We start from the raw sequence: 26,899 nt of genomic DNA, 5'->3' as shown, positions 1-26,899 counted from the left end.
ACCTGAGACAGAATGTTCAGTGCCATCTCAGAGCCCAGGCCCACCCTGCCTAATGTCTCATCTCCAGCTGCTTCAGACAAAGGAGATTAAAAGAAAAACCCAGAATACTTGGGGGAAGGGGGGAAATCCCTTCCTATTCCCTGCAGGTGGGCGGGCTTTGCCCGCCCACTTCCCAGACACCCAATAGATATTCCCTGCAGGTGGCTGGCTGAAACCCTGATATGTTAATACTGTCAAGGGTTGAAGAACATACAACGACGCACTCAGAAGGTAAAGATAGCTCTTCTCACAATTATAAGTTCTAGGATATTTGTTAGACTTCTGACTCCAAACAGAACCACTTCTTTGGAAGCATCTTGCATCCCACCCAGCATGGGCTCCCAACTGAAATGACTTGAATTTTTTTCCCCCAGTTACTGGACAATGGGAAGAATAGACTCCTATCAAAGACTATCAGCCACCACAAGTAAAAGCCCTGATACAGAGCAGAGAGCCACAGTTGTGAGTACCTGAGCACAGAAGCCCACAGGTGTGCTATGTCAGATGATAATTATGTAGCTAGAAAGCATAGTGATACTCCACAGGTGGAGTTAATTAGTTTCTGCACAGCCTGTGAAGGAAAACTTTAGGCAACCACTATTGCTTTTCAATGCTGGTCTTTTAACCTTCATTTTTTCTTGCTCTGGTACCTCAATCATCATTAACCTCCCTTTTAACACCAAAGAACTTGCTGAGGTGTGGAATTAAACTAAAATGTTTTGGAACTTAACAGTAAGAGCTGAGGTCCTGCTGACTTTTTCCAGGCAGTATGATGGCCTAGATCCAGAAAGCTACCTAGGTGCCTAAACCCCAGATCAACAAACCCCTGCTTAACTACTGCCTAACTCTGTAGGTACCTAAGCTCACCTGCTGCTTAAGTTTTCACTGTAAAAACTCCCTATGTTTCTGCTTATGAGCATGCACATCACTGTCTCACTCTAGGCAAGAGGTTCTCAAACTGATGTCCATAGACCACCAGTGGTCCGTGAGCTCTAGGTCTACAGATAGTTCCCTTTAAGGTGTGCACCTGGGTGGACACACACAAGTGAATGAAGGGCCACCCGTTTAATTAATAGAGCCTTGCAGGCATGCCTCCATTAATTAGCTGCCTGGACAAGATGCACATATAAGGTGAGGTGGTGGGCTGGGGGGAAGGGAGAGGGAATTTGGGTTGCAGTGGCCAGAGAAAGAAGTGACTTTCCCCAGCTCCAGGACTGTGGCTGCTTAGGAGACCTCCTTCCCAGCCACAGCTTGGGGGCTGCTGTGGGGGGAAAGACCCACTTCCTTCCCAGCCCCAGCTTGGGGGCTGCTATGGTGGGGGATAGAGTGTACATTCATCACATTAGAGAGTTAAAACTACTGAAATGAAAATATGAGTTGTGTGCTTTTATTTGTAGAACAAAAAACTTAATTATTAATTTCCAGATCACTTTGAATTTTAATTCAACTTGCCCAAAGCACTTGCAATCCCTCCCAACTTTGTACCATGTGCAAACTATATAATTGTACTCTCTCTGCCATTATCTAAACCATTGATGAAGATATTGAACAGAACTGGACCTAAAACTGATCCCTGTGGGATCACACTTGATATGCCCTTCCAGCTTGACTGTGAACAATTGATTGCTTAATTATTTGCTCCATTATTTTTTTGGGTACAGAGGTTAAGCTGACTGGTCTGTAATTTCTTGGGTTGTCTTATTTCCCTTTATAGATTGGAATGATATTTGTTATTTTCCAGTCCTCTGGAATCTCACCCGTCTTCCATGATTTTTACTGTGTAAAAGTGCGAACTTAAAAGCAAGGGCCATTATGTTCGACAATTGAAATTCACTAGCCCATGTGTGTGAAGACACAGATTAGATTGTCTTCTGTGAGCAGAAACTATAAATACTGATTCAAAGGAATAATCCTTATCTCTGACTTTGGAGTCTTACAGAGAAAATACCAAATGCAAAGTGGATATCCCTAGAAACATCTGGGTTCCCTGAAAAGACTTTTGGGAAACTAGCAGTGTATTAGATCAACTTCTATCATTTTGGACTTACAAACTTTGACTCACTTGTTATTATATTTTACCTGCTTTAAATTCTCAGTATCTCTCATTCCTTTCTCTTAGATAATAAACCTATAGTTAATTTACTATAGAATTGGCTGTCAGCATTGTCTTTGGTGGGAGATCCAAAGTACCAACTGATCTGTGGTAAGTGACTTGTCCTTTGGGATTGGGAGTAACCTGCTTTGATGTGATTTTTGGCTTATGTGACTATTATCGCTAAATCCCATTTGTCTGGGTGGCAGAATAGGCTGGAGTACCTAAGGGGACTGTTTGTGACTCCATGGTAAGACTGGCATAGTGATCTAGGAGTATACAATTGTTACTGGCTTGGTGAAATCTAATTATAGAATATATCACTGGTTTGGAGTGTCTGCCCTGTTTTCTGAGAATCTGACATGAGATTGGAATTCAGTTGTGAAATGCTCTAGATAGCATGGTAACAGGATTTTTATATAATTGTTAATGTACAATTTCCACTTTAAAAATTTTACTGCAGTTTTCTCAACATGGGAAAACTAGGGACTGACATAATGGATCAAGCCATTGGTCCATTTATTCTAGTCTTCTATCTCTGACACTGTCCCCCACCACATGCTTCAGAAGAAGGTGTAAAATCAACAAAAACCCTGAAAAGAGTAATTATGAAATAATCTGCCCACAGGGAAAGCTTCAGCCTAGAGTTTATATCTATTCCAACATCTTAAAAAAATCTGGATTTTTTTTTCTCATCAGAGACCCTGGTCTTGGCAACACTTATGTACACCTCTACCTCGATATAACACTGTCCTTGGGAGCCAAAAAATCTTACCATGTTATAGGTGAAACCATGTTATATTGAACTTGCTTTGATCCACCGGACTGCGCAGCCCCGCACCCGTAGCACTACTTTACTGTGTTATATCCGAATTCGTGTTATATCAGTTGGTGTTATATTGAGGTGGTGGGTGTGTGTGTGTGTGTGACTTTATGCACGTGAGTTGCTGTAACAGGCTTTATGTGGGGTCCAACAGGCCTAATGGGGAGGCCACAGCTCAACAGCCTCTCAGAGTCTTGGGAAGGATTTGCTGAACACCCTGAGGGCTTGGTGGCCAAGTTACAGTCCATGATTTTTCCCCATTCTTTCAGCTGGCCAGAGGAGGAGGGAAGTCTAGGGTGGGGGATTCCCCCAGCCTAGGGGGTAAAGAGGTGAGGAGAATCTCGGACTCCTTTTAGTTGATACAATAGACTAGCCTCCCCTGTTCTCTCTTCAGTTTGGGGCATGGTCCCAGTACTCTGCTTCTGTTGGAGCAGAGGGTTGCTCACACAGTTTTAACAATTCAGATCCTCAGCTGATGTGGTGTGATTTTTGGTTTATCTGAATGATATTTTGTGGCAATTAGATCCACAGGCTCACTGTGAATTATGTATTTCTTTTTATCAATTCTAAATTTGCTCCCATTCCCTCTAATTGAATCAATTGTTATTTATTATGGCTTATTTAACATTTATACTGTGGTATCCCTAAAGACCACAACTGGCTTGGACCCCAGGGTGCTAAGTGCTATACAAACACATACTAAATGACAGTCTGTGCCCCCAGAGTTTACAATCTAAAAGACAAAACACAACCCTTTTGTTTTTGTACTTTGAAAAAGAGACGTGCCCTGATACACTTTTAAACCTCCAAACTGGTACATATATATAGTTTGATCTTTACATTTCATCTTAGGAAATCTTTGAAAACTATTGAGTTTGTTTTAAGAGAAGTAACAAATAATCATTCAGTGCTGTCAATCCAGTACCTTGTATGAGCATGAAAAGTTAAATAAGCCCCACAGTTTATACAGTCATAACAAAAAGCAATTACCACATACAGGTCAACCCTCCTCATACCCCAGTTAGGCACATTTTGTTTAATCTGAAACTCTGATTATCCAAATATTTTGGATGTTCTTGAATCATTCAGACAGTCGAAGATTACCAACTGACATTTTCAGGCACAGAGACCCATATGCAATTCTCAGTGCAGGACTGGGGCCAGAAGCCCAGATCCACAAGGGGATTTAGATTCCTAAACCCAAAATTTAGGCACTTAAATCCCAGATTTAGTTGCTACTGTGATCCACAATACCAGTGTGCATCTGCTGCCTGCCCCTGTACTCACCTAAATTCACTCAGTGCCTAAATTATCTCTACAAATGTCCCTTAGTTGTCTACATTTATGTCTTGCTGTAGGTGTCCAGATGTCTATCTCATACCTAATCCCAGCGGTATTCTCAAACCAGGTGAAGATTAGGGACAATAGGCCGGAGGACACTTATCAGGTAGGGGTCCTCAGAGCACAGCTACCAGACTTAGGCCCATTCAAAATCCAGCATCAGAAGACATTGCCTCTCCTATAACTTTTAACCCTATGGTTAGAGCACTCACCACTGTGCTGGAAATCTGAGTCCAAGTCCTCTCTGAGTCCTCTCTACCAGATAGAGCAAAAGGAGTTGAAAAGGGATCTCCCTATGAGATATTCCAGTGTGGGTCTCCCTCAATCTCTCCTGCTGAAACTGTTCCTCTTTGGATTAAATAAATTAGAGGGACTAACCACCAGTGTAGAATCATGGCCACTCTCTCCCTCTGGCTCAGTGACTATTTAAGTTTTTATGCACAATGGAACAGCGTCAGCTGGAGAGACTGAAAGATACTCGTACCAGAATATCCCATAGCCCAGTGGTTCGCACATGCTCTTGAGAGTGTGAGACTCTTCTTAAAATAATTTCTTCCATTTAGGTAGGGGAATTGAACCTGGGTCTCCCACATCCTGGGTGAATGAGCCAACCACTGGCTAAAAGTCATAAGGGAGGTACTACCTTCTCTGCTATTTCTTGCAAAAACAGTTTAGGGACCTGAGTTCAGGAGAAGGGTTCCGAGGTCTGGAGAGCTAATGGAGATAGGCTAGCACCTCCCTGCAACCCAGACTTGGGTGCCTAACTCTGTAGGAGGGTAGGTTTAGGATACATTCATCTAGTTGGCATCTCCCATTGGCAAATTTAGTTGGCTACCCACTAGCATGCTGTGTTTTATGGATCCCATTCTCAGGCCCCCATGCACTGTATAGGGAGATTAGGTGCTTAATTCAGGGTTTTTGGATTCCAGTGACTTTCAAAGTGTCTAAAAATTAGGTGTGCAGGCTAAATACCTCTATGGATCTAGACCATCGATTTTAATTTCATATTCCCTTAGTGTACATCATTAATTTCGATTCTGAATCCCCACATAATATGATCAGAGGGTCTTTCCCCAGGCATCTATGAAGATGATTAAGACCCTGGTTTTCTGATGTCCACCTCAAATTATCCATGCCTTTGTCACCTCAGGAGTGGATTACTGTAATATGCTTTACATAAGGTTATCCTTGTAGATCACTTAGAAGTTGCATCTGGTGCCAAATGCAGATGGCTGCTTATTTACTTGATGGTGTTGGCTATGGAACACATTATACCAGGTCTATAAAATCTGCATTGACTTTCTGTTCACTTCTGGGTGCATTTAAAGACGTTGACCTGATATTCATCTCTGTAAAGTCCTATGGTTTGTCCTGTCCATCTAATAAACAGCCCCTCTTTCTCCAATAGCTGACAGCTAGGGCATTTTTCCAGTCCCTGGGTTTGAAGATATGGGAGCTGGACACACTCAGCTGAAGTGCCTCAGCTTTGTCTCCTTGTTGGCCAGAGTGAGTCCAAGTTTATTGACCTTCATGATGCAGTGTAAAGTAGATCTATTTACTCAGGCTTTAGTCCCGGATTTGTAGACAGCTGCATCCTGGGGATGGGAGTCCGGTTGATATCTGTGGCTCAAGTCTATATTTTATTTTAATTTCCCTACATGTGCCAAGGGACTGGCTGCCTGTTACAAAGGGGAACCCCACATATGCTCACAAGTCCATGCTCCGTGCAGTATGCAAGAATCCGTTTCTTGATGGTAACGCTCCTCCGGTAGCTGTGTAGGCAGTAGAGTCCAGTGGTTAAGCTGGGGAGGTGGGAGATTCCCTTCCTCCCATGGCTTCTGTGGCGGGGCTGGGAATGCAGCCGGACCTCTCAGTGGTGCGTCTGGCTCTCACTCTGGCAGAAACGTTGTTGAAAAGGGATCCAGGCGTTTTCTGTTGCCTGGAGCAACCTCCCCTTGTTCCAGAAGAGAAACACCAGCAGCTCCAAACAGTCTGGGGCTGCTGGGGGAAAGGCCAGGGCGAGCACGGGGCACTGGCAGGGCTGCTTTGGCTCAGCAGCACCCCAGGCTCTCAGCACGGGGCCAGGAATTTACTAACCCGGGTACGGGGAGGCTGGAAACTTCCCCCAAGCAGCCTTTTAAAAGAGGGGGAGGGGAGGGGAGGGCACGTTGGGCTCCCCTCCCCGCACCCAGCGAGGTACAGCCCCCTGGTGCTCTGTGTTGGGGCTTTAACTCCTGGCGCCGGATCGGCCTTCTCTTGCCTCCTTTCGGCCAGGATGGCTGCCCGCGGCGAGGAGCCCTCCAGCCGCCCGCAGCCGGCTCCCAGCACCGCTTCGTCCCAGCTGCCGCCTGTGATCCAGCACCCGCTCTCCCGGCTCGGCGACCCCGGCCGCCTGGCTCTGCGCGGGTACGCGCCTTGCGGACAGCAGCCTGCAGGGGGCAGCGGCGGCACCCGGGCCCCGCCGCAGCAGCCCCCTGAGCCGGAGCTGCTGCCCCGGTTCCGCTGTGCTCGCTCCCTCCAGTCCCCACGGCAGCCGCAGGAGAACCCCGCCCGCGCCTACCCGGGCAAGCCCAAGCTCCCGCTGTTCGGTAAGTGCTGGCAGGGAGGGGCCCGCGCGGGGTAGAATGACGTGGGGTGGGGGCAGGGAGGGGCCCGCGCGGGGTAGAATGACGTGGGGTGGGGGCAATCTGCCCCCGTCCCATGGGCGCCCCCGGGCTGGCAGTGCTGCAGCGTGAGGAGAGCACACGTAACATGCATCTCTGCTGGCAGAGGGGGGCCTGGGGATGGGACGTAAGGGGCCGCTGAGAGGGAGGTAACATAAGCACCAGGTGTTGGGGCTGATGTCACCTATGTGATAGATATGGGGATTCGCTAAGAACATAAGAAAGGCCAGACTGGGTCAGACCAAAGGTCCGTCTTGCCCAGTATCTTCCAAGGGTGGCCAATGCCAGGTGCCCCAGAGGGAATGGACAGAACAGGTAATCATGAAGTGATCCATCTCCTGTTGCTCATTCCCAGCTTCTGGCAAACAGAGACTAGGGACACCATCCCTGCCCATCCTGGCTAATAGCCATTGATGGATCCATCCTCTTAGCTAGTTCTTTTTTGCAATAGGCACAGCAGCTATAAGGGAAGATATAACTGAGGAAGTGTGTGTGTGTGAGAGACACATATGAATTAACTGCCCCTATGCTGGAGGGATAGTTCCCATCTGTAAGCAAAATATTTACCAGCTCACCATTCTTTCTGTTTCCCTGTTTATGTATCAGAAGTCCTCAGCTGAGTTTCTTTGAATTTGAATGGAAATGTTTTTAATTACAATTTAAGTGCATTTTAATTTCCAAATAATGTTCCGGTTAGGTCTTTGTTGTATATTAGACTAGAGGATTTTTTTTTTGAGTGCAGCAATAATATATCTATAGCAGGAGTAGACAACCTATGGCATGTGTACCGAAGGTGGCATGAGAGCTGATTTTCAGTGGCACTCACACTGCCTGGGTTCTGGCCACCGGTCCGGGGAGCTGTGCATTTTAATTTAATTTTAAATTAAGTTCTTAAACATTTTAAAACCTTATTTACTTTACATACAACAATAGTTTAGTTATATATTATAGATTTATAGAAAGAGACCTTCTAAAAACATTAAAATGTATGACTGGCACGTGAAACCTTAAATTAGAGTGAATAAATGAAGACTCGGCACACCACTTCTGAAAGGTTGCTGACCCTTGATCTATAGCATTGACTATTTATGTCCTCAACTATCCAGATTTTTAGCTTTCAGATGCTAGTATGTATGCCATACCCAGACCCAGATTAACTCTCCTTTGGCCCCGGGGCTATTAGATTTTGTGGGGCCCCTGCATACAACTCTTTTTCCTGGGAGGGAGTTTGGTGCAGGGGATTAGGGTGCAGGAGGGGGTGTGGGGTCTGGGAGGGAGTTTGGGTACAGGATGGGGATTCTGATCTGGGACAGGGGGTTGGGGTGAAGGAGGAGGTGCGAGGTGTAGGCTCTGTCCGGGAGGTGCTTACCATAGGTAGCTCCCAGCTGATGGGAACAGCAGGGCTCAGGCAGGCTGCCTGCATGCTCTGGCCCCGTGCTGCTCCTGGAAGGAGCTCACTGCTAGCATGTCTCTGTGGCCCCTGCGGGGAGGGCGACAGCATGTCTCCGTGCACTGCCTGCACCTGCAAGCACCACCCCTGTAGCTCCCATTAGCTGGTTCCTGGCCAGTGGGTGCTGGAGTCGAGGGAAGTGTGCGGAGCTGCCTCCCCGACCCCGCCAGGGGCTGCAGAGACATGCTAGCAGCCGGCCGCTTCCAGGAGCGGTGTGGAGTCTGCCTGAGTGCTCCACTGAGCTGCATGACTTTTAGTGGCTCTCCAGAGTTGGAGATTGCTGCCTGTGATTTATTTCTGTGGGACCTGCCTTGAGCCAGGGTCCTTGGCTGCAGCCCCTAAAGCCCCTGCCTTAATCTGGCCCTGGCCGTACCGCATCAGGGTTTGCTTTTAGGTGATTAAGTGAAAACTTGTTCTATGAAATGGTGAATTTTCTTAAACAGTCACAGATTTCAAGTTCTTATTCAGGTCAATGGTGTAAATCCAGATAACTCAGTTGATTTACTGGAGTTACATTGGAAGTGTAATTAAGAGCAGAACCTGGCCCATGATATGCATCTGTGGTCTGCAGCAAGTGTAAACTTAGTATTTATTTTTGGTTTAATGTGTTTAAGGTTTATGATGTATCCAAGGCATCATTTGTTTTGACTATCCTTTCCTTACATCAGGGTGGGCAAACTTTTTGACCCAAGGGCTACATCTGGGTGGCGAAATCAGGGCCGCCCAGAGGATTCAGGGGGCCTGGGGTATTTGGCGGCGGAGGGCCCCCACTTCAGCGGTAATTCAGCGACTGGGAGCCTTCTGCTCTGGGACCCGTCGCCGAAGTGCCCCGAAGACCTGCGGTGCAGTCCCCCAGCTGCCGAATTGCCGCCAAAGACCCGGCACTTCAATGATGGGTCCCGGGGCGGAAGGACTCCCTGCCGCTGAATTACCGCCTAAGTGGGGGCCCTCCGCCGCCGAAGACCCGCGGTGCTGGCCCCGTTGCCGAATTGCCGCCAAAGACCCGGCACTTCGGCGGCGGGTCCCAGGGCAGAAGGACCCCCCGCCACGGGTCTTTGGGGCACTTAGGCTGTGGGTCCTGGAGAGGAAGGACCCCCTGCTGCTGAATTGCCGCTGCAGACCTGGAGTGGAAGAAGCTCCGGGGGCCTGGGCCCCGTGAGAGTTTTCTGGGGCCTCCAGAGTGAGTGAAGGACACTGCTCTGGGGGCCCCAAAAAACTCTCATGGGGGCCCCTGTGGGGCCCAGGGCCTGGGGCAAATTGCCCCACTTACCCCCCCCCGGGCAGCTGTGGGCGAAATTGCATGCATGGCCATGAATGTAGGGCTGAGGAAGGAGGTGTGGGAGGGGGTGTGGGGTGCAGGAAGGAGCTCAGGGCAAGGGGTTGGGGCAGAGGAGGAGTGCAGAGTGTATGAGGGGGCTCAAAGCAGGGAACTGGGGTGCAGGGTGAGGTTGGGGCTCAGGGCAGGTGGTTGGGATGCAGGAGGAGTGTGGCAGGGGGTTGGGGTGCAGGAAAGGGGCTCATGGTAGGGGTGCAGGATGTGGCAGGAGGCTCAGGGCAAGGAGTTGGAATGCAGTGGGGGGGCAGGAGTTTGGGGTGTAGGAGGGGTGTGGAGTGTATGAGGGGGCTCAAAGCATGAGGTGGGGTGCAGGGTGAGGTGGGGGCTCAAGGCAGGGGGTTAGGGGTCAGGGCAGGGGGTTGGGATGCAGGAGAGGTGTGGCAGAGGGTTGGGGTTCAGGAGGGGGCTCATGGTAGAGGTGTAGGGAGGGATGTGGAAGGAGGCTTAGGGCAGGGGGTTGGGGTGCAGGAGGGCTCCAGGGTGCGGGTTCTGGCCTGGCGCTTCTTATCTGGAGTGGCTCCGGGGTGGCAGTGCTGCGCAGCGGGGCTAAGACAGGCTCTCTCCCTGTCCTGGCCCCGCGCCACTCCTGGAAGCGGCCGGCACCACATCCCTACGGCCTTTAGGGAATGGGGGGCAGAGGGCTCTGTGCGCTGCCCTCACCTGTGGGTACCCGGCCAGTGGGAGTTGCGGGGGCGGTGCCTGCAGGCGAGGGCAGCATGGGCATCTCTCTGTTCCCCTCCCCCAGGGGCCGCAGATACATGGTGTTGTGCAGGGCCTGCAGTGCCCCGGGGGTGGCTGGATCCAGCCCACAGGCCGTAGTTTGCCCACCCCTGCCTTACATGATGCACAGTTAGCAACACAAAAAAGCTAACCTTTGGCCAATTATTGGTGGAAAGGGTCATTTTGTTTTATTCCTAGCTATATTATAAAGTGCCAACCTAGAGAGAATGTTTGGAAGTGGTGTTTTGTAAGTGGTGAACACTTGGCTTTTATGTATTCTTTTTATAACTCAAGTAGAAAAATAAATATGTTTACTGGTGTTCGGTTAAATGTACCCCTCCTATCTCCAACTCAAATGAATGGGCTTTGTTGGGGCACAGTTTGAAGAACAGGAGGAGAAGTAGGAAGTTGGAGATTGCCCTTCCTAACCTGTGGGCAAACTGCTGCCATTACTCCAAATGGTAAGGGTTATTGTAGCAGTAGCTATCTGTCTGTAATCCGAGCCTCTATATAGTCATGGATCCTGTGACCCCTCTCTGGCCTACCCTTAAAATGCTTCTACACGCTAGACAACTGGGGTTCTCTTGTAGTAGAGAGGGTTTGCAAAGGCTTTCTTGTATAGTCAATGTGCCTATAACTTCCTGTGCAGCCTCACCATGGAGTGGAAGTGGTGCAAACACCTACCATAGTGACCTCTTTCCACACTTGAATTGCACATTTATATAGTATAATGATGTACGCTTTAACTGTACAAAACAAGACTGAAGTTCTGTCCCGAGGATTTGGTGGTGATGTCAGTCCTGAGTTGTGTGTTAATGTCAACCATATTCGGAAGGCTAAATGAGGGCCACATTTTCAAATAGGCTTTTAAAACTCCACCTGTGGACTCTGCTTGTACATACCCACGTGCATGTGTAAAACTGCAGTTGTGTGCATAAATCAGATAGTCACACAATTAATTTACATGTATAAATGTTTGTGCACATTAGAGACCCCTGTAACATTTGTTCCTAAATGGGTAAACTATAGCACTCCCACTTATTTAAATAAAGAAGTGACGGTGGCCAGGAATATTAGATAATTTTTTTCACACCTTAGCTCATAGAGCTGAGAAGTTCTATAGCATATTAGAAATATCTCTTTTGAAACCAGAATTAAAACTGCTTGGATAGACATCACAAATGCATATAATGGAACAGTAATGTTTTACTTTATTATACATTTTTTTCTAAAGTAAAAACTAAACAAATGAAATTGTAAGACCATTTTCTCAAAATAATGTTTGATGAGCTCCTGCCAATTACAAAGCCAAGTAAGAATTCTACTTTGCAATCAATAAAAAGTAATACTTTAAATTATGTCTCCAAATAGATTGTATTTAATATTTTGGTATTCAGCAGATACTTAAATTAGTACAGTCTTATGATATATAATGATTTATTTATTGTGTGATTCATTGACTATCATGACACAGTTTTTAAACTTGTCTGTCTAAAATGGACTGATTAATTTCAGATCCCTGGCATGCAAATATACCCTAGATAGCCAGATACTTAAATGTTAATTTCAGTGCCCAAATGCAGAAGAGTATCCTAAATTTAGAATGTTTGAAAATTGAGTTAATAGAATACTGGCCCCATGAACTATGCATAAGTGCAGTATATGAATGAAACAAGGAATCTGACAAACTTAAATACAAATAGTAATTGTTTCTGGAAAATACGTGTAATTCATGTTGCTTTTATTTGTTCCATATTTTGTAAGTAATGTTCACCTTCCTCACGGAAGGTTAGATTCTGCCATTCTTACTCTCGCACTGAGAAGTACCTTACTTCACAAGGAGTCTCATTTGAAGTCAGTAAGATATGTGTACAGTAATGATTTTTGGTCCAGTTGTACAATGTCTGCTCACACTGAATGATGCCTTACTACATACACAGTCCCATTGATTTCAGTGGGACTATTCCTGTAGTAAGGTTCTATTCACCATAAGGGTGGCACAGTTGAGCTCTGTGTGAGTAAGGTAAAGAGGATTTTGCCATACATTGGTTATTAGAGGTTATTATGTTAGGGGTAAATATTACAGTTGTTTAAAATTGGTTGCAAAACTAAAGTGACCAAATACTGTGCAAGTTCTTGTACAGTGAATGCAGCAATCATGCCCAAATGGTCCAACATAATGCATTGTTTAGAAAACATTAGACTGGTTATTTACTAGAGATTTAAAATGTGGAACATGTATTCCTTTTTTTATTTCTAATCATATTAGTCAAGATTAGGCACTTGTTTTTGAAGAAGGTAGACTCCTGAATCCATATTTAGGCACCTGAAAAATGGCCTGACTTAAAAGTGCTGTATATGTAGCAGTCCAACTTTAGGCACCCATTTGAAAAATCTTGCTGATTGTCTGTGGCTGTACATGGGGCCCATCTGGTGCCTTAAAAAAATGTGCAGATGTATAATTTACTTACAAATATCGATAATTTGTGATTGATTTCAGTTTGATTGGAGAGAGGGGAAAAAGCCAGCGTGGCCTTTCGCAGCAAAGAACGGAATATGTCTGTGTGTTCTTGAGTTTGAGCCCCGAGTAATAAGATATTGTCTTAGAAATATTTAAAGTTTATATCTGAAGATTTTTCATATTTCTTACTGTATCTGCATACCTCTCTTTTTGACTAATTTACAGTTTTACCTAAAAACACATGAGAATACACACACACACACACACTCTCTAGGCACAATCTTGCAAAGGCAAGAGAAAGCCAAAAGATAACATAATAAATATGTGTTGGGATTTTTCTAATCTCCACAGTCCAAATTCTGGCCTCCCATTGACTTCAGTGGGTGGCATAGGCTGCAAGGGAGGGTAACATTCAGTTAAATCAGCCTGCAATAGCACATAAGTGAAGTCATACTCTCAGTGCATGCAAATCAGGGTATACATGTGCAAAATTGTGCCTTTGACATTTCAATATTCTGAATGCAGCATATTGACCAATACCTTGAGTTAAGTATGATCCCCAAAGTGACCAAATCTTGACAGGTTTAGCATAAAGTAAGGATCTAAAAGCATGGGAAAGGCCTGTTTCCAAATATCTTAGTATTGTCTCGTTTTGTTGTTGGTTATACACATTATTCTTTTGACATTCCCTTTTGGCTGAACCAGTAATCTAAGCAAATGGCTTGACTGAACATGTTCTGTTGTGTTTAAGGATTGCCCTCACCAAAGCAACTGAATCAAGGCTAATAAAATGGTTTATTTTTTTCATTACTTCAGTTATTTCATTTGTGGCTGAGCTACATGAGACAGGAGAGGAGAAAGCAAGAAAAGAGTAAGGAACATGATATAAGAACCTGAAGAGAATTGATCTGAAAAGAGCACTAGTGCTCCACTGCTGCTGCTTTTTCATCCCATTAGGAATGCTCCTGTGTTGTGAATAATGTACCCTGAATCCTATGCATAGCATTTGAGGACAATAGTTTGTTCCACATCTTCTTCATTTTTTTTCATTCATTTTTCAAAGTTTCACTTCCCTGTTTCTAGTCCTTTGTGACATCTCAAATGTGGTTCGTATTTTGGTGGAAAAACTATAGACTCAGCTAGTCATTTATTTCTTCTACATCAGCTATTTGAAGAATTAGATTGGCATGAATAGTCTTTGTTTTCAGGTTATTCATAGATTCATAGACTTAAGGTCAGAAGGGACCATTATGGTCATCTAGTCTGACCTCCTGCACAATGCAGGCCACAGAATCTCACCCACCCACTCCTGTAACAAACCCCTAACCTATGTCTGAGTTATTGAAGTCCTCACATCGTGGTTTAAAGACTTCAAGGTGCAGCGACTCCTCCAGCAAGTGACGCGTGCCCCACGCTGCAGAGGAAGGCGAAAAACCTCCAGGGCCTCTGCCAATCTTCCCTGGAGGAAAATTCCTTCCCAACCCCAAATATGGCAATCAGTTGAACCCTGAGCATGTGGGCAAGACTCACCAGCCAGCACCCAGGAAAGAATTCTCTGTAGTAACTCAGATCCTACCTCATCTAACATCCCATCACAGACCATTGGGCATATTTACCTGCTAATAATCAAAGATCAATTAATTGCCAAAATTAGGCTATCCCATCATACCATCCCCTCCACAAACTTATCAAGCTTAGTCTTGAAGCCAGATATGTCTTTTGCCCCCATTACTCCCCTTGAAAGGCTGTTCCAGAACTTCACCCCTTCTTGTCCCCAAGTATAATGTACAGTAAAACATTTGATAACATGTAGCTGTTAATAATAAAATCACAACAGTGTTCAGATCTAGAACTTTTAATCCATAGACCCTTATAAAGGAGGGGAAGAATCCCTATGTGGTCACCTTTTGGTATTATTATAGTTTATAATGGATTAATAAATAATGGCTATTATAAGCACATTATAGACATGAGTACTAAGTGTTATAGATGGTTATAAGCACATCAGTGTAAGTCATTATAGATGGATACAAGCAACCTGTTGACCTGTTAGGTTCCATAACAATCTGTCACCATTGATTTACCCTTTGTTAAAACATCTGCTACTAATTTATTAACTCTTTGTAAACTATTTATAAGTGAGAGCCCTATATAGAAGCAACAAGATGGAAATGAGTTGGAGAATCTATTTGGCATCTTAGTTCTCTGTACACGAATGCAAGGAATATTGGGAATAAACAAGAAGAAGTGAAACTCTTAGTGCACAAGCAACATTCTAATGCAGTTGACATCACAGAGAATTGATTGAATAAATCTCTTGACTGGAATATTAGTATAGAGGGTATAGCTTGTTCAGGAAGGACAGGCAGTGAGAAAAGGGAGAAGTAGCTGCATTGTACATGAAGAATGTATTCACTTGTTCTGTGGTCCAGAAGGATATACAGGAGGTCAGACTAGATGATGCTCCCTTCTGACCATAAAGTCTATGAATCTGTGAGAAGGTGAGTGGCAGACCAGATGAAAGTCTCTGGGTGAAGGTAAAAGAGGAAAAAAATAGGGTTGACCTCATGGTAGGTGTCTGCGACAGATCACCAAATCCAAGGGGGAGGTGGAGGAGGTATTTCTAGAACAAATAACAGAAAAATCCAAAACCAGAAAGTAATAGGGAATTTTAGTAGCTACCCAGACATCTGTTGGAAAAGTAATATGGCAAAACAAAAAATCTCCCATTGGTTCTTGGAATGTGTTGGGAACAACTTCTTGTTTCAGAAGATGGAGGAAGTAAGCAGGTGTCAGCCATCTGGGACTTGATTATGACTAACCCTGTGGAATTGTTTGCAAATATAAAGGCTGAAGGCAATTTGAGTGAAAGTGATCATGAAATGATAGATTTCATGATGCTAAGGAAAGGAAGGAGTGAAACCACCAGAATAAGGTCAATGGACTTAAAAAAAGCAGACTTGAGAAACTCTCTGACTCTGTTAGGTGAGGTCCTGTGGGAAGAAAATCTAAGGGAAAAAGGAGTTCAGGAGAGCTGGCTAAATATGGCTCCATCAGGAGCTCAGTGACTTGAAAATCAAAAAGGAATCCTACAAAAAGTGGAAACATAGACAAATTGCTAATAACAAGTAAGAAAGTGTAGCACAAGCTTGTAGGGGAAAAATCAGAAAAGCTAAGAGACAGAATGAGTTTCACCTAGCAAGTAGCATAAAAGGCAATAAGAAAAGGTTATTTAAATGCTTTAGGAGAAAGAAAAAGATGAAGGAAGCTAATAATGGATGACACCAAGAGAACAGAAGTGTTTAAAGTCTATTTTACTTTAGTCTCCTTCACTAAAAAAGTTAATGTTTAATATTGACAACAATGGGGAAGGATCACAAGCCAGAACAGGGAAAGAATGTGTTAGATGTATTCAAATTTGCAGGACCTGATGAAATTCATCCTCAAGTACTTCCAAGATTCCTTCAGCTTATTCTTTAACTGTTTGCAATTATCTCTGAAAACTCATGGAGGATGGGTGAGGACTCAAAGGATTAGCAATGGGCAAACATAGTATAGAATTATAGATATGTCAGCCTAACTTAGATATTTGAAAAGGTACTGGAACAAATTATCAATCAATCAATTTGTAAGCATGTAGAGGCTAACAGGTTGTAAATAATAACCAACATGGCTTTGTCAAGAACAGATCATGCCAAACCAACCTAATTTTGGGTTTTGATGGGATTACTGGCCTAGTGGATGGGGGAAAACAATAAACATGATATAACCTGATTTTAGTAAGGCTTTTTGGCATGTCCCACATGACATTCTCATAAGCAAGCTAGGGAAATGTGGTCTAGAGCAATTACTATGAAGTGGATGCACAACTGTTTGAAAAAACATACTGAAAGCATAGTTATCAATGGTTAGCTGTTAAACTGGGAAGATGTATGTAGTGGCGTCCTGCAGGGATCTGTCTTCAGCATGACTAGATAACCTTTTCAGGTCCTTTTGAGCCCTCCATTTTTATCTACAATTCTATTTATTAACATACCTATAATGCAAAATGCAACACATTATCTGTAGAATATGCTTAGGGAATTTAAAAAACACCAAGAGAATAAGTGACTTGCCCAAGGCCACTCGGCAAACCAGTAGCAGAGGTGGGACTAGAACTGAGGTCTCCTGATTGCCCTTTCCAGTAGAGGCAGAGAAGCATTAATGCTGTTGTAAGACCTCATCTGGAATACTGCATACTGTTGTGGTTACCCTGTTCAAGAAAGATTAATTTAAACTGGAGCAGGTATAGAGAACAGCTGCAAGGATGATCAGGAGAATGGAAGGCTTATCTGACAGGAGACTGGAAGAACTTGGCTTGATTAGTGTAGCAGAAAGAAGGCAAAGATGGGATATAATTGCTCTCTATAAATACGTTGGGGATAAATACTAGGGAGGATGAAAAGCTATTTAAGCTAAAGGACAGTGTTGGCACAAGAACAAATAGGTGTAAACTGGCCATGAACAAATTCAGGCTGGAAACTAGAAGACTGTTCTAACCAGCGGAAGGGTGAGGTTCTGAGCCTCCCAATAGGAGCTGTGGGGCAAACAAGTTAATTAGTTTTATGAGAGAGCTGGACAAATTTATGAATGCGGTTGTCTGTCAGGGTTGCTTGTGATAGTAGAGGTCAAGGCTCAACAGCCCTGGGGCTCGCTTCTAGTTTGTATCTTATGTTCCTAAAGCTCATGCTTCAGGGGCTAGGGAGGTATTCTTCCTCCTGCTCCAATGTATTATTTCCTCCCTGTGGAGCATTGGAGATGTCCACAGCTGGAGAACTGACATTGGATATGGAGGGCCAGGGCTCTGAGGTGGCACTGAGCTTTCTTTCTCTCAGATGCTTGGCTGGATGGTTCTTCATCACATGCTTAGGGTTTAACTGATTGCAATATATGGGGTCTGGAAAGAATTTTCCCTAGAGGGGTTTGCGCCTTCCTCTGCAGCGTGTGGGTGTGGGTCCCTTGTCAGGATTATCTGGGCATATCTCACTTCATCATTTCCCTGCCATTGCAGAGACCTTGGGAACTGGTGCACTTCGGTCACTCCTGTTCTCTCCCTGTGGCAAATGATGTCTCCTTTGGGCTGTAATACTTCAGTGTAATTTCAGTTGTTGGGTTTAGTGTGCAGGTGCTGGGTGCTATTGGTGGCTTGTGATATACAGGAGGTCCAACTAGATGATCTGGTGGTCCCTCTGTGACTGAATTCTGTGCCCTATCTACTAGCTTTCTTTACCTGTATACATTGTTCATAGTTCCTGAAACCTGATTATTTTTTTTAATGTCCCAGGCCAACGAGCTGACATTGGAAACCCAGCAGTAAGCAGAGCAAGTTTGGCTAGTAGCAGGACCAGTTTACTGTCTCAGCCTGTGACACAGCTCAGGATTGAAGTTGATGAGGTATGATTTTAATCAAATACAGTCCATATAAATAAATGGGTAGAATAAAATTTGACTCAGAGGCTATATCGGTACCAAGGAAGGTTTCAGTCAACAATCCCTGTGAACTGGCATGAAGGAAGTACACATACATCTCCTTTTGCCCTGAAAGCCAAGCACAGTGATAGGTTATAACTATATATCCTAACTTAAAACTGAACACTGTAGTATAAGTTAATATTTTCCACAGGAAATTCTAGCTCCAGTCCTTTAAAAAGATATGATTTTTAGAAGGTCTCTGTCAAACAGAAGAGAACAGTCAGCATAAGTCTGTATAATTCAGTTACCTAGTAACATCCTCTATAAGTATTAATTAAACTCTGAAACATTGTACACACTCCTTCACCATTATTCCAGAACGAATTTACCTATGTTGAATGGCATCCTCATGATGATGTCATTCGTGGGGGAAAAACTCCCATTGAAAACAATGGAAACTTTGTCTGAATACAGACTGAGTAAAGGTTTCAGGATTGGGCTCGTAGTTTTCTCAAAATGTAACTTGGCAACACATAGTTTAATGATAACACAGAAAGCAAAGGTCATATTTATTTTGGCAATCCAATAAGGTTCACTCAGTTCAGTCGCACAACAGTACTTGAAAGCCTATATTATAGCTGAGCAGAAAAAAAAACTACTTTCTGTAGAGTCTTGAGCAGGAAAAGAAAAATGTATTTCTCCCCCGGCCCCTCCAGGTGGTTATTAAAGATACATCATTTCTTTGTGGAACCTTTATTCTTTCTTGATTTCTTATCATCTTGTCAGTGACAGTTGACATCCTCTTTTTGTACTTTAAGGAAAAAAGTGAGTTAAAAGTACATATTAGAGATGTGTGTTATTTGTATATTTACTATTGAATGTGTATCAAATTTATTTATTCTTTTTAAGCTGGAGCACATTTTGTGTGAAAAAATGAGATCTGAAGGCTATTTTACTATGAGACAACTGTTCAAAAACAATGACCCTGAGGGCAAGGGACAGGTCAATAGGTATGTGTCTCACACAGCAGTTTGCATTGTCTGGGACCTGTTACTTAACTTTGACACATGCATGTATATCACTAAAGGTATGAAACAAAGCCAGTGGTCTTTTCCCATATATTTAGTACCATGAAATACTTTATATTTCCTCCCAATTCCCTCACTTTTGTCTTTTATCAATGTATGGAGCTGGACTGGATCAAATCACACTATAGATATATTTCTTACTTTTATTCATTCATAGAGATGTGCTACTAATGATGCTGACCAAATTTCTGGGAAGGTATATCAGCTTCAAGCAGTATCAGCAACTTCTTCTAAGGTATGCGATCAGATAAAAGCTAAAGAAGGTAGCAAAAGATTTCCACTATTCATAACCTATAATATAAATATGGTCAAATTTTCCATTTTGACTATGGTAGACCTGGTTTTCCTGCAATAGTCCCCCTCTCCCAATTTTGTTCCCTATTTAAGAAATTCATCCTTCACTTGCCAGCATAGTACAGTATTTTCAAACTGGAAACAATATGATGATGTGACTATAAAGCACAGATGCACCTTTCTAAATCACATGGTCTGAAAAATATTGTACTGTAAGAGGGAAAGCGCAGTTTTGTATTTAAAAAGCAAAATTATTAAAAGTAGATTTCCTGATGCCAATCCTGCAATTCATTCTTCTTCAGACAGTCCTTTGGGTTGAAAAGGACCTCTAGTTGGTCATCTGTTTGTCTCCCTGAAAGATGGATTTTATTATTCCACACTAGCTGTGATGGATGGGTGTCAAGTTGAGCTTTCAATACCTCCAGTGATGGTGATTCTATAAGCAACCTTGGCATCTTGTTCAATTACCTAACTGTTCTAAGAGTTCTGGCCGGTAAAATACCCTCAGGGTGTGAGAAAACTGCATTGGATTTTTCTGTAAGTTTTCTTAATATTTTCTCCTGGATCTTATTTTCTAAACATCTTCTTTACTCTTCTCAGTTGATTTTTCTTTACAAAAAATAATATGCCAGACTGAGAGCAGTAATTCAACTGGAAGCCTAACAAGCGTGAAGTAAAGTGGAATAGTTTCCTCAATAATTTGCTTGAATTATTCCTGCTATTGTACTATTGCTGTTTCCTTTTTAATGACTTCATCACACTTTTGGCTCCTCTTCAATGTATTGCACATCATAACCTTCACAGCCTTCTCTATATTTTTACTGCCTGGTCCATAATTCCCCAGCCTATGATTTTTGCTTCAAATTATTCCTTGCTACGTGAGCTTCATCACAGTTATCTTTTCGAATCTCATTTTATTCTTCTGTTTTGCACCATTTGTAAATTGATTAAGGACCCTAATGTAATTTATGACAGTAATATAATCCCTTCCCTTAGTCATAGCTTTGTTCTCAGGCAAATAACCTGCATTACACTAGTGAAATAAGTTCATAGTTACTGAGAAATAATATTTGTGTGTTATATTAACGATTTCAGGCACTGTGTGTGAATTTTGTTGTCTTCCATCCGTTCACAGCTGTGGATATCCCATAGCACTGTAATGTCTGCTTCTCTGTGTATGTAATTTCAGGTTTACTTGCAATTAGAACTGAGCAAATAATAGGGGTTAATGGTTGATTAATAATTCCCTCCACCCCTGCTATCAACTAGTGTATAAATGAGTCACAAATACATGTTTTGATTATTTGAGTAGCTCCATTTAAAAATATTTTTAGAACAAATTGATAAACTATACAGTAATAAGTCTCTAGGACCTGATGGTATTCACCCAAGAGTTCTGAAGAAACTCAAATGTGAAATTGCGGGACTACTAACTGTCATCTGTAACCTGTCACTTAAATCAGCTTCTGTACGAAATGACTGGAGGACAGCTAATGTGATGCCAATTTTTAAAAAGGGCTCGAGAGGTGACCCTGGCAATTACAGGCCAGTAAGCCTCACTTCAGTACTGGGCAAATTGGTTTGAAACTATCATAAAGAACAAAATTGTCAGACACATAGATGAACATAATTTGTTGGGAAAGAGTCAACATGGTTTTTGTAAAGGGAAATCGTGACTCGCCAATCTACTAGAATTCTTTGAGGGGGTCAACAAGCATGCGAACAAAGGAGATTCAGTGGATAATAGTGTATTTATATTTTCAGAAAGCCTTTGACAAGGTTCCTCATCAAAGGCTCTTAAGCAAAATAAGCAGTCATGGGATAAGAGGGAAGGTTCTCTCATGGATTGGTAACTGGTTAAAAGATAGGAAACAAAGGGTAGGAATAAATGGTCAATTTTCAGAACGGAGAGAGGTAAATAGTGGTGTCCCCCATGGATCTGTACTGGGCCCAGTCCTATTTAACATATTCATAAACAATCTGGAAAAAGGGGTAAACAGTGAGGTGGCAAAATTTGCAGATGATACAAAACTACTCAAGATACTTAAGTCCGAGGCAGACTGTGAAGAGCTGCAAAAGGATCTCACAAAACTGAGTGACTGGGCAACAAAATGGCAGATGAAATTTAATATTGGTAAATGCAAAGTAATGCATATTGGAAAACGTCCTAATAATACATATACAGTGATGGGGTCTAAATTAGCTGTTACCACTCAAGAAAGAGATCTTGGAGTCATTGTGGATAGTTCTCTGAAAACATCCACTCAATGTGCAGTGGCATTCAAAAAAGTGAACAGAATGTTGGGAATCATTAAGAAAGGGATAAGACAGAAAATATCATATTGCCTCTATATAAATTCATGGTACGCCCACATCTTGAATACTGCGTGCGGATGTGGTGGCCCCATCTCAAAAAAGATAAGTTGGAATCGGAAAAGGTTCAGAAAAGGGCAACAAAAATGATTAGGGGTATGGAACGGCTTCCATATGAGGAGAGATTAATAAGACTGGGACTTTTCAGCTTGGAAAAGAGGCAACTAAGGGGGGATACGATAGAGGTCTATAAAATCATGAGTGGTATAGAGAAAGTAAATAAGGAAGTGTTATTTACTCCTCATAATACAAGAACAAAGGGCCACCAAATGAAATTAATAGGTAGCAGGTTTAAAACAAACACAAGAAAGTTTTTTCATGCAACACAGTTTGCCAGAAGCTGGGATTGGGTGACAGGGCATGAATCACTTGATGATAACCTGTCTGTTCATTCCCTTTGAGGCGCCTGCAATTGGCCACTGTCGGAAGACAGGATACTAGGCTTGATGGACCTTTGGTCTGACCCAGTATGGCCAGCCTTATGTTCTTATTTAAGTTTGCATTGTTTAAGCGCAGTATAATACAATATGACTTGTCTGTATTTTGCAGGGAAAAGGAAATTAAGACATGCCCGATCAAATTAGACAACTTATTTTTGTTTGATCAATCCAGTCTGCCACTGTACACTTTTAATATGGATTTTTGAAGTGGCATCTTACAAGAGTTTCACTGAATATTATAAATAGGACACTGAAGAACATAGTGCTTGAGACCCCACCCACGGAAGTCAGTGGGAGTCTTTTATTGCTGTTGGATCAGACCCTTAGTCCCTAGTAAATATCTCCTTTTTAAAAGTAAGTGTAGATGCAGTAGCAACAGCAGCATTCAGAATTATTCTTGGGTGGGCCATATCAACTTGAATTTTCCTCACCCTGGTTTAGAGCCATATGGAGTTATTATTCATGAAGGATCAGATCATGGTATTCTAACAGCATTTGTATTAAGGCTGTTCTCTTACATCTACTATAGATGATCATTCTTGTTACAAACTGTACAGAAGAAAGAGTAGGAGTACTTGTGGCACCTTAGAGACTAACAAATTAAGAGTGTGTCATGATTCTGTGCAAAGGTAGGCGAGACTAGTGCAGGAGCTCAGTAGGCAGGAACACCCACTGAGGTTCAGAGTCAGTATCAGGGGCAGTAATCAGGCTGACAGGCAGAGACAGAGACCGGTCAAGGATCAGGCCAAAGGTCAGTACCTGATATCAGGATCTGTGTGGGTGTTCTGTGGTCTGAGTGGTAGTTGAGGTCCAAGGTCAATACCAGGAGTTCAGGAACAGAGAATGCAGTGTGGACATGGCAGCTAATGATCCACATTGTTGCCTGGACACTTCCTGGAATGCCTCCTGGGTTTATGTAGAGCAGGGAGCATGGCAGGCATCATGAGGCTACTGTTTGTTGAACCCCTTGATATGGAACTTCCTGTGACCTCTGCAGGGACAGGCAAGCTGATTACAACTGCTGGGTGGCAGTTGGGATGTGCTTGCTGCCTGGCAACCTGGGGATTAGCTGCAACTTGAAGACATCTGTCAAAGAATACAATCTTATTCTGGTGGTGCGGATGCATTTAATTATAGGGCAGTGGGAACTCCTCAGGCTAGGCTGGATAGGCTCTGCATCTGCAGTTTTGAGTCATATACAATACGATCTTTTGCCAGCCAACTTTGAGATGTCCCCAGGCTCCACCGTTGTGTTGCATGCAGCTCAGCCATAGTGAATCACTAGTTGAATGTTAATGGAGTTAATACCAACACATTTTAGTGTATTTAATGAAAGTATTAATATATATGTCATACCACTTAATGGCTTTCTCCTTTGTATGTGAGCTGAGGTAGTGCAGGAAATAAGTGTTGGAAGGAAGAGGTTTGATTTGTATGGTCTGCTTCTCCATCAGTAAGTGATCTGTCTCTTTTATGTCACTGAAGAGAATACAAACTGAAAACAAACGTTCATAATCCTGCATTATAACAGGCTTAAACTACAGGACAAAGCCATTATCAAGTGTGAAGAGTTATATGCAGCGATTCGTGATCCTGCTACTTTTGGGGCTCCAGTGTGGCTTGATCCCATCAACCACAGACAGGGGGACAGAATCATGATGACTGCATCACAGGTGCATGCACAACTAAAAGAGAAAGCAAAACAAAGGTATGAGCACTTCCACAGCAGTCATAAATTTTTATGGCTAGAAGGGACCATTGTGATCATCTAGTCTGACCTCCTGTGTAACACTGATCCCAGAAACTTCCCCCAGTGATTAAACCCAACCATTTGTGGCTGAACAAGAGTATATGTTTTAGAAAACCACCTAATCTTGATTTAAAGATTCCAAGTGATGGAGAATTTACCACATCCCTTGATGTGTTTCTTCTAATGTTAAATGCTCTCATTAGTAAAAGGTTCAGGATTTATCAGGCTTGACCCTGACAGCATCCAAGTCTTATAATGGGATCAGGAGGGAGGGGGAAGCATCCTTTTACAAAGTGGACCATATTAAAAAAACCCAAACCAAACCTACCTTCTTGATTCTTTTCCACTGCTAAGGGATGACGCAACTGTAGAGAAATCCCCAAGTATATAGCAGGATTTATTAATTTTTTTCTTTTAAATCAAAATGTAATAATTCTGTCTTTGTAAGAGAATGGGGTATTTCTGTGTAGGAGGCATAGGGTAAGTTTCATAAGGCAAGGATTATATTGTCTTCTGCTGGAAAATAGGTCCCTGGATATTGCTGATCTGATGCCCGAGAAGAACCCAGATGATATCAGGATTCTGATGCCTGAGTTTAAGAACATACTTAACAAACTAGGTTTTCACATTGGAAATGAGGAGTTTGAAAAGCTTTGGAGAAGGTAATATTTGATTCAAGTTTTAGATAATATTCTCATTCCCATTTAAAAAAAAATAAAGAGCACCCCTCTGGTGTTAGATGGTGGACTTGTGAGGGTATATGTGTGTGATGCTGGTGTGGGGCCAGATAAAGGGAGGACAAGGTAAACGGAGAGAACCTGGACAGTGTAAGATATACAAATAGCCACTTTCATCTGTCATATTAGCCACAAGGAAGATGCTTAGTCCAGACACAGGGTAGAGGACTCCACTGACCACTCGTGGGCCCTAATCTGCAGCTGCTCTGCACACAGAACTCTGAGTGAAGCCAATGGGAGTTCCACACATAAAGTTGCTGCAGAACGGGGTCTGCTCCAGTATGTGGTAACCAGTTAGCGCATCCAATAGGCAAACACCGAAGTTTCTTAACTGTTGCAAAGCAGCGTGATGATGCTTTCCATAGAAATACTGGTCACATGAATTTTCAGTAGTTCGCTATAGTTATAACAGCAGGTCTTCCGCAAGGAAGGATCACTCATACTGTAGTTTCCATTATAAACCTGATTTATAGAATTATCAGTGTTTGTAAAGTGCTATGAGATCCTTGGATGGAAGGGGCTATGTAAGTGCAAGTGTTGTTATAACAGCATGCTCCCAATTATCCAAATAGCCTGGGGAACACAGATTTTATTCAGATAATTGGGAGTCTGGCTAATCAAAAAGGCAGTGCAGGGAGCCCTCTGCAGTCGTGGATCCGCTCACTCACTCCTGTGAAAGCGGGGCTGCCAAGGGCTTCCTATGCTGCCCTCCCTGCTGAGGACTCTGCTTTGCCCTGCCAGGACTGCAGCCTTCCCTGCCCCTTGTGCCTGCCAGGATTGGGTATCACTGGCCCTGTGACCACATCGTTGTCCCTTTGCAGCCTTGCTGTCATGGGAGTGAGTGATAATGCAGATAATAGGGTTTCAGATAACTGGGAGTATATGGTATTAGGTCAAATCATGACTCCTGAACACGAGGTGCAGAGCCCATCTGCTGCTCCATGCTGTCAGTGAAAGTAGAGGAATGGGGGTCAGCTGAGGACTCAGGATTTGGCCTATTGATTTTATTCTTTTATATATTACAATAGAAGGCTAATGTGCTTACCACTAGGTACCACTGCCTCTATTTTATCTAATATTATGGGGATAGCTGGGAGTGTTGTCTCTCTATTGTTCAATTTTGGTTTGTTGGAAAAACCTGGTCCATTGGGTTGACTCTGCTGACGTTTTGTCAGTGCTTGATGTGCACAGGAAGGTGACAAATGCAGAGGAAGCACGAACTATTCTCTAAGAAAGGAAGCTAAATCTGATAATGACTTTCTCCTCTTGCTCTTTGCAGGTATGACACAGAAGGAACAGGGGTTCTGAAAGGAGATATACTACTTAAAAAACTAGGAGCTGAGCTCCGAAATGGATCTTCAAACAATGCTAAAGTTTCTGGTAAAAAATATATATATTGAATCCATAGCTTTCGGTAACCTTCATGGCAATCAGAAAAAAATGGTCATGGAAAATGGATCACTTGTGGGATAGGTTATAGATACACCTCTAGACAACTGGCTCAGAAGTAGTCAAGTCTTAAAATATTTACTCTGTCTGTTGGCTGTCTGATAGCCTCTGTGAAATGAATTTTGTGGTTTTAGTTCAGCTATTATTGGACTAAGTATCCACATCACAAATCTTCCACCGCATTTGTTGTTTACTGTTACCATTCTCCACCACTCTCTCTATCTGAGGTTTTTCTATAGTACTTATCAGAATAGCATCTAAACGCAACAAGTAATTTAGATCCTCCAAGTATTGTCTATAGAATGCTTATAGTTGTTTATGCTGGTTGCCTTTCCTAGGTTCTTGGAGTTTATGAAATTTACACCCAAGAAATACTTTGTGAAGAAAGCAAC

The 26,899-nt window shown here is 43.1% G+C and overlaps 1 protein-coding gene across 1 annotated transcript in view; it reads left to right on the top strand.

Moving 5' to 3' along the window:
* Positions 1-6,570: 6,570 nt before the first annotated feature.
* The window catches only part of LOC127047388 (EF-hand calcium-binding domain-containing protein 6-like), a 108,822-nt gene continuing 88,493 nt past the window's right edge, over positions 6,571-26,899 (top strand). The window contains exons 1-7 of the mRNA XM_050945503.1: positions 6,571-6,883; positions 18,249-18,358; positions 19,286-19,386; positions 19,622-19,699; positions 24,103-24,279; positions 24,849-24,983; positions 26,338-26,438. Of these exons, the coding sequence (XP_050801460.1) occupies positions 6,571-6,883; positions 18,249-18,358; positions 19,286-19,386; positions 19,622-19,699; positions 24,103-24,279; positions 24,849-24,983; positions 26,338-26,438 (1,015 nt within the window). The remainder of the gene's footprint in view (positions 6,884-18,248; positions 18,359-19,285; positions 19,387-19,621; positions 19,700-24,102; positions 24,280-24,848; positions 24,984-26,337; positions 26,439-26,899) is intronic.

Source organism: Gopherus flavomarginatus, chromosome 3 (genome assembly GCF_025201925.1).
Source record: "Gopherus flavomarginatus isolate rGopFla2 chromosome 3, rGopFla2.mat.asm, whole genome shotgun sequence".
NCBI classification, from domain to species: domain Eukaryota; kingdom Metazoa; phylum Chordata; order Testudines; family Testudinidae; genus Gopherus; species Gopherus flavomarginatus.
Note: the sequence above shows the minus strand (reverse complement) of the source record. Positions and strands in the feature narration are given on the sequence as shown.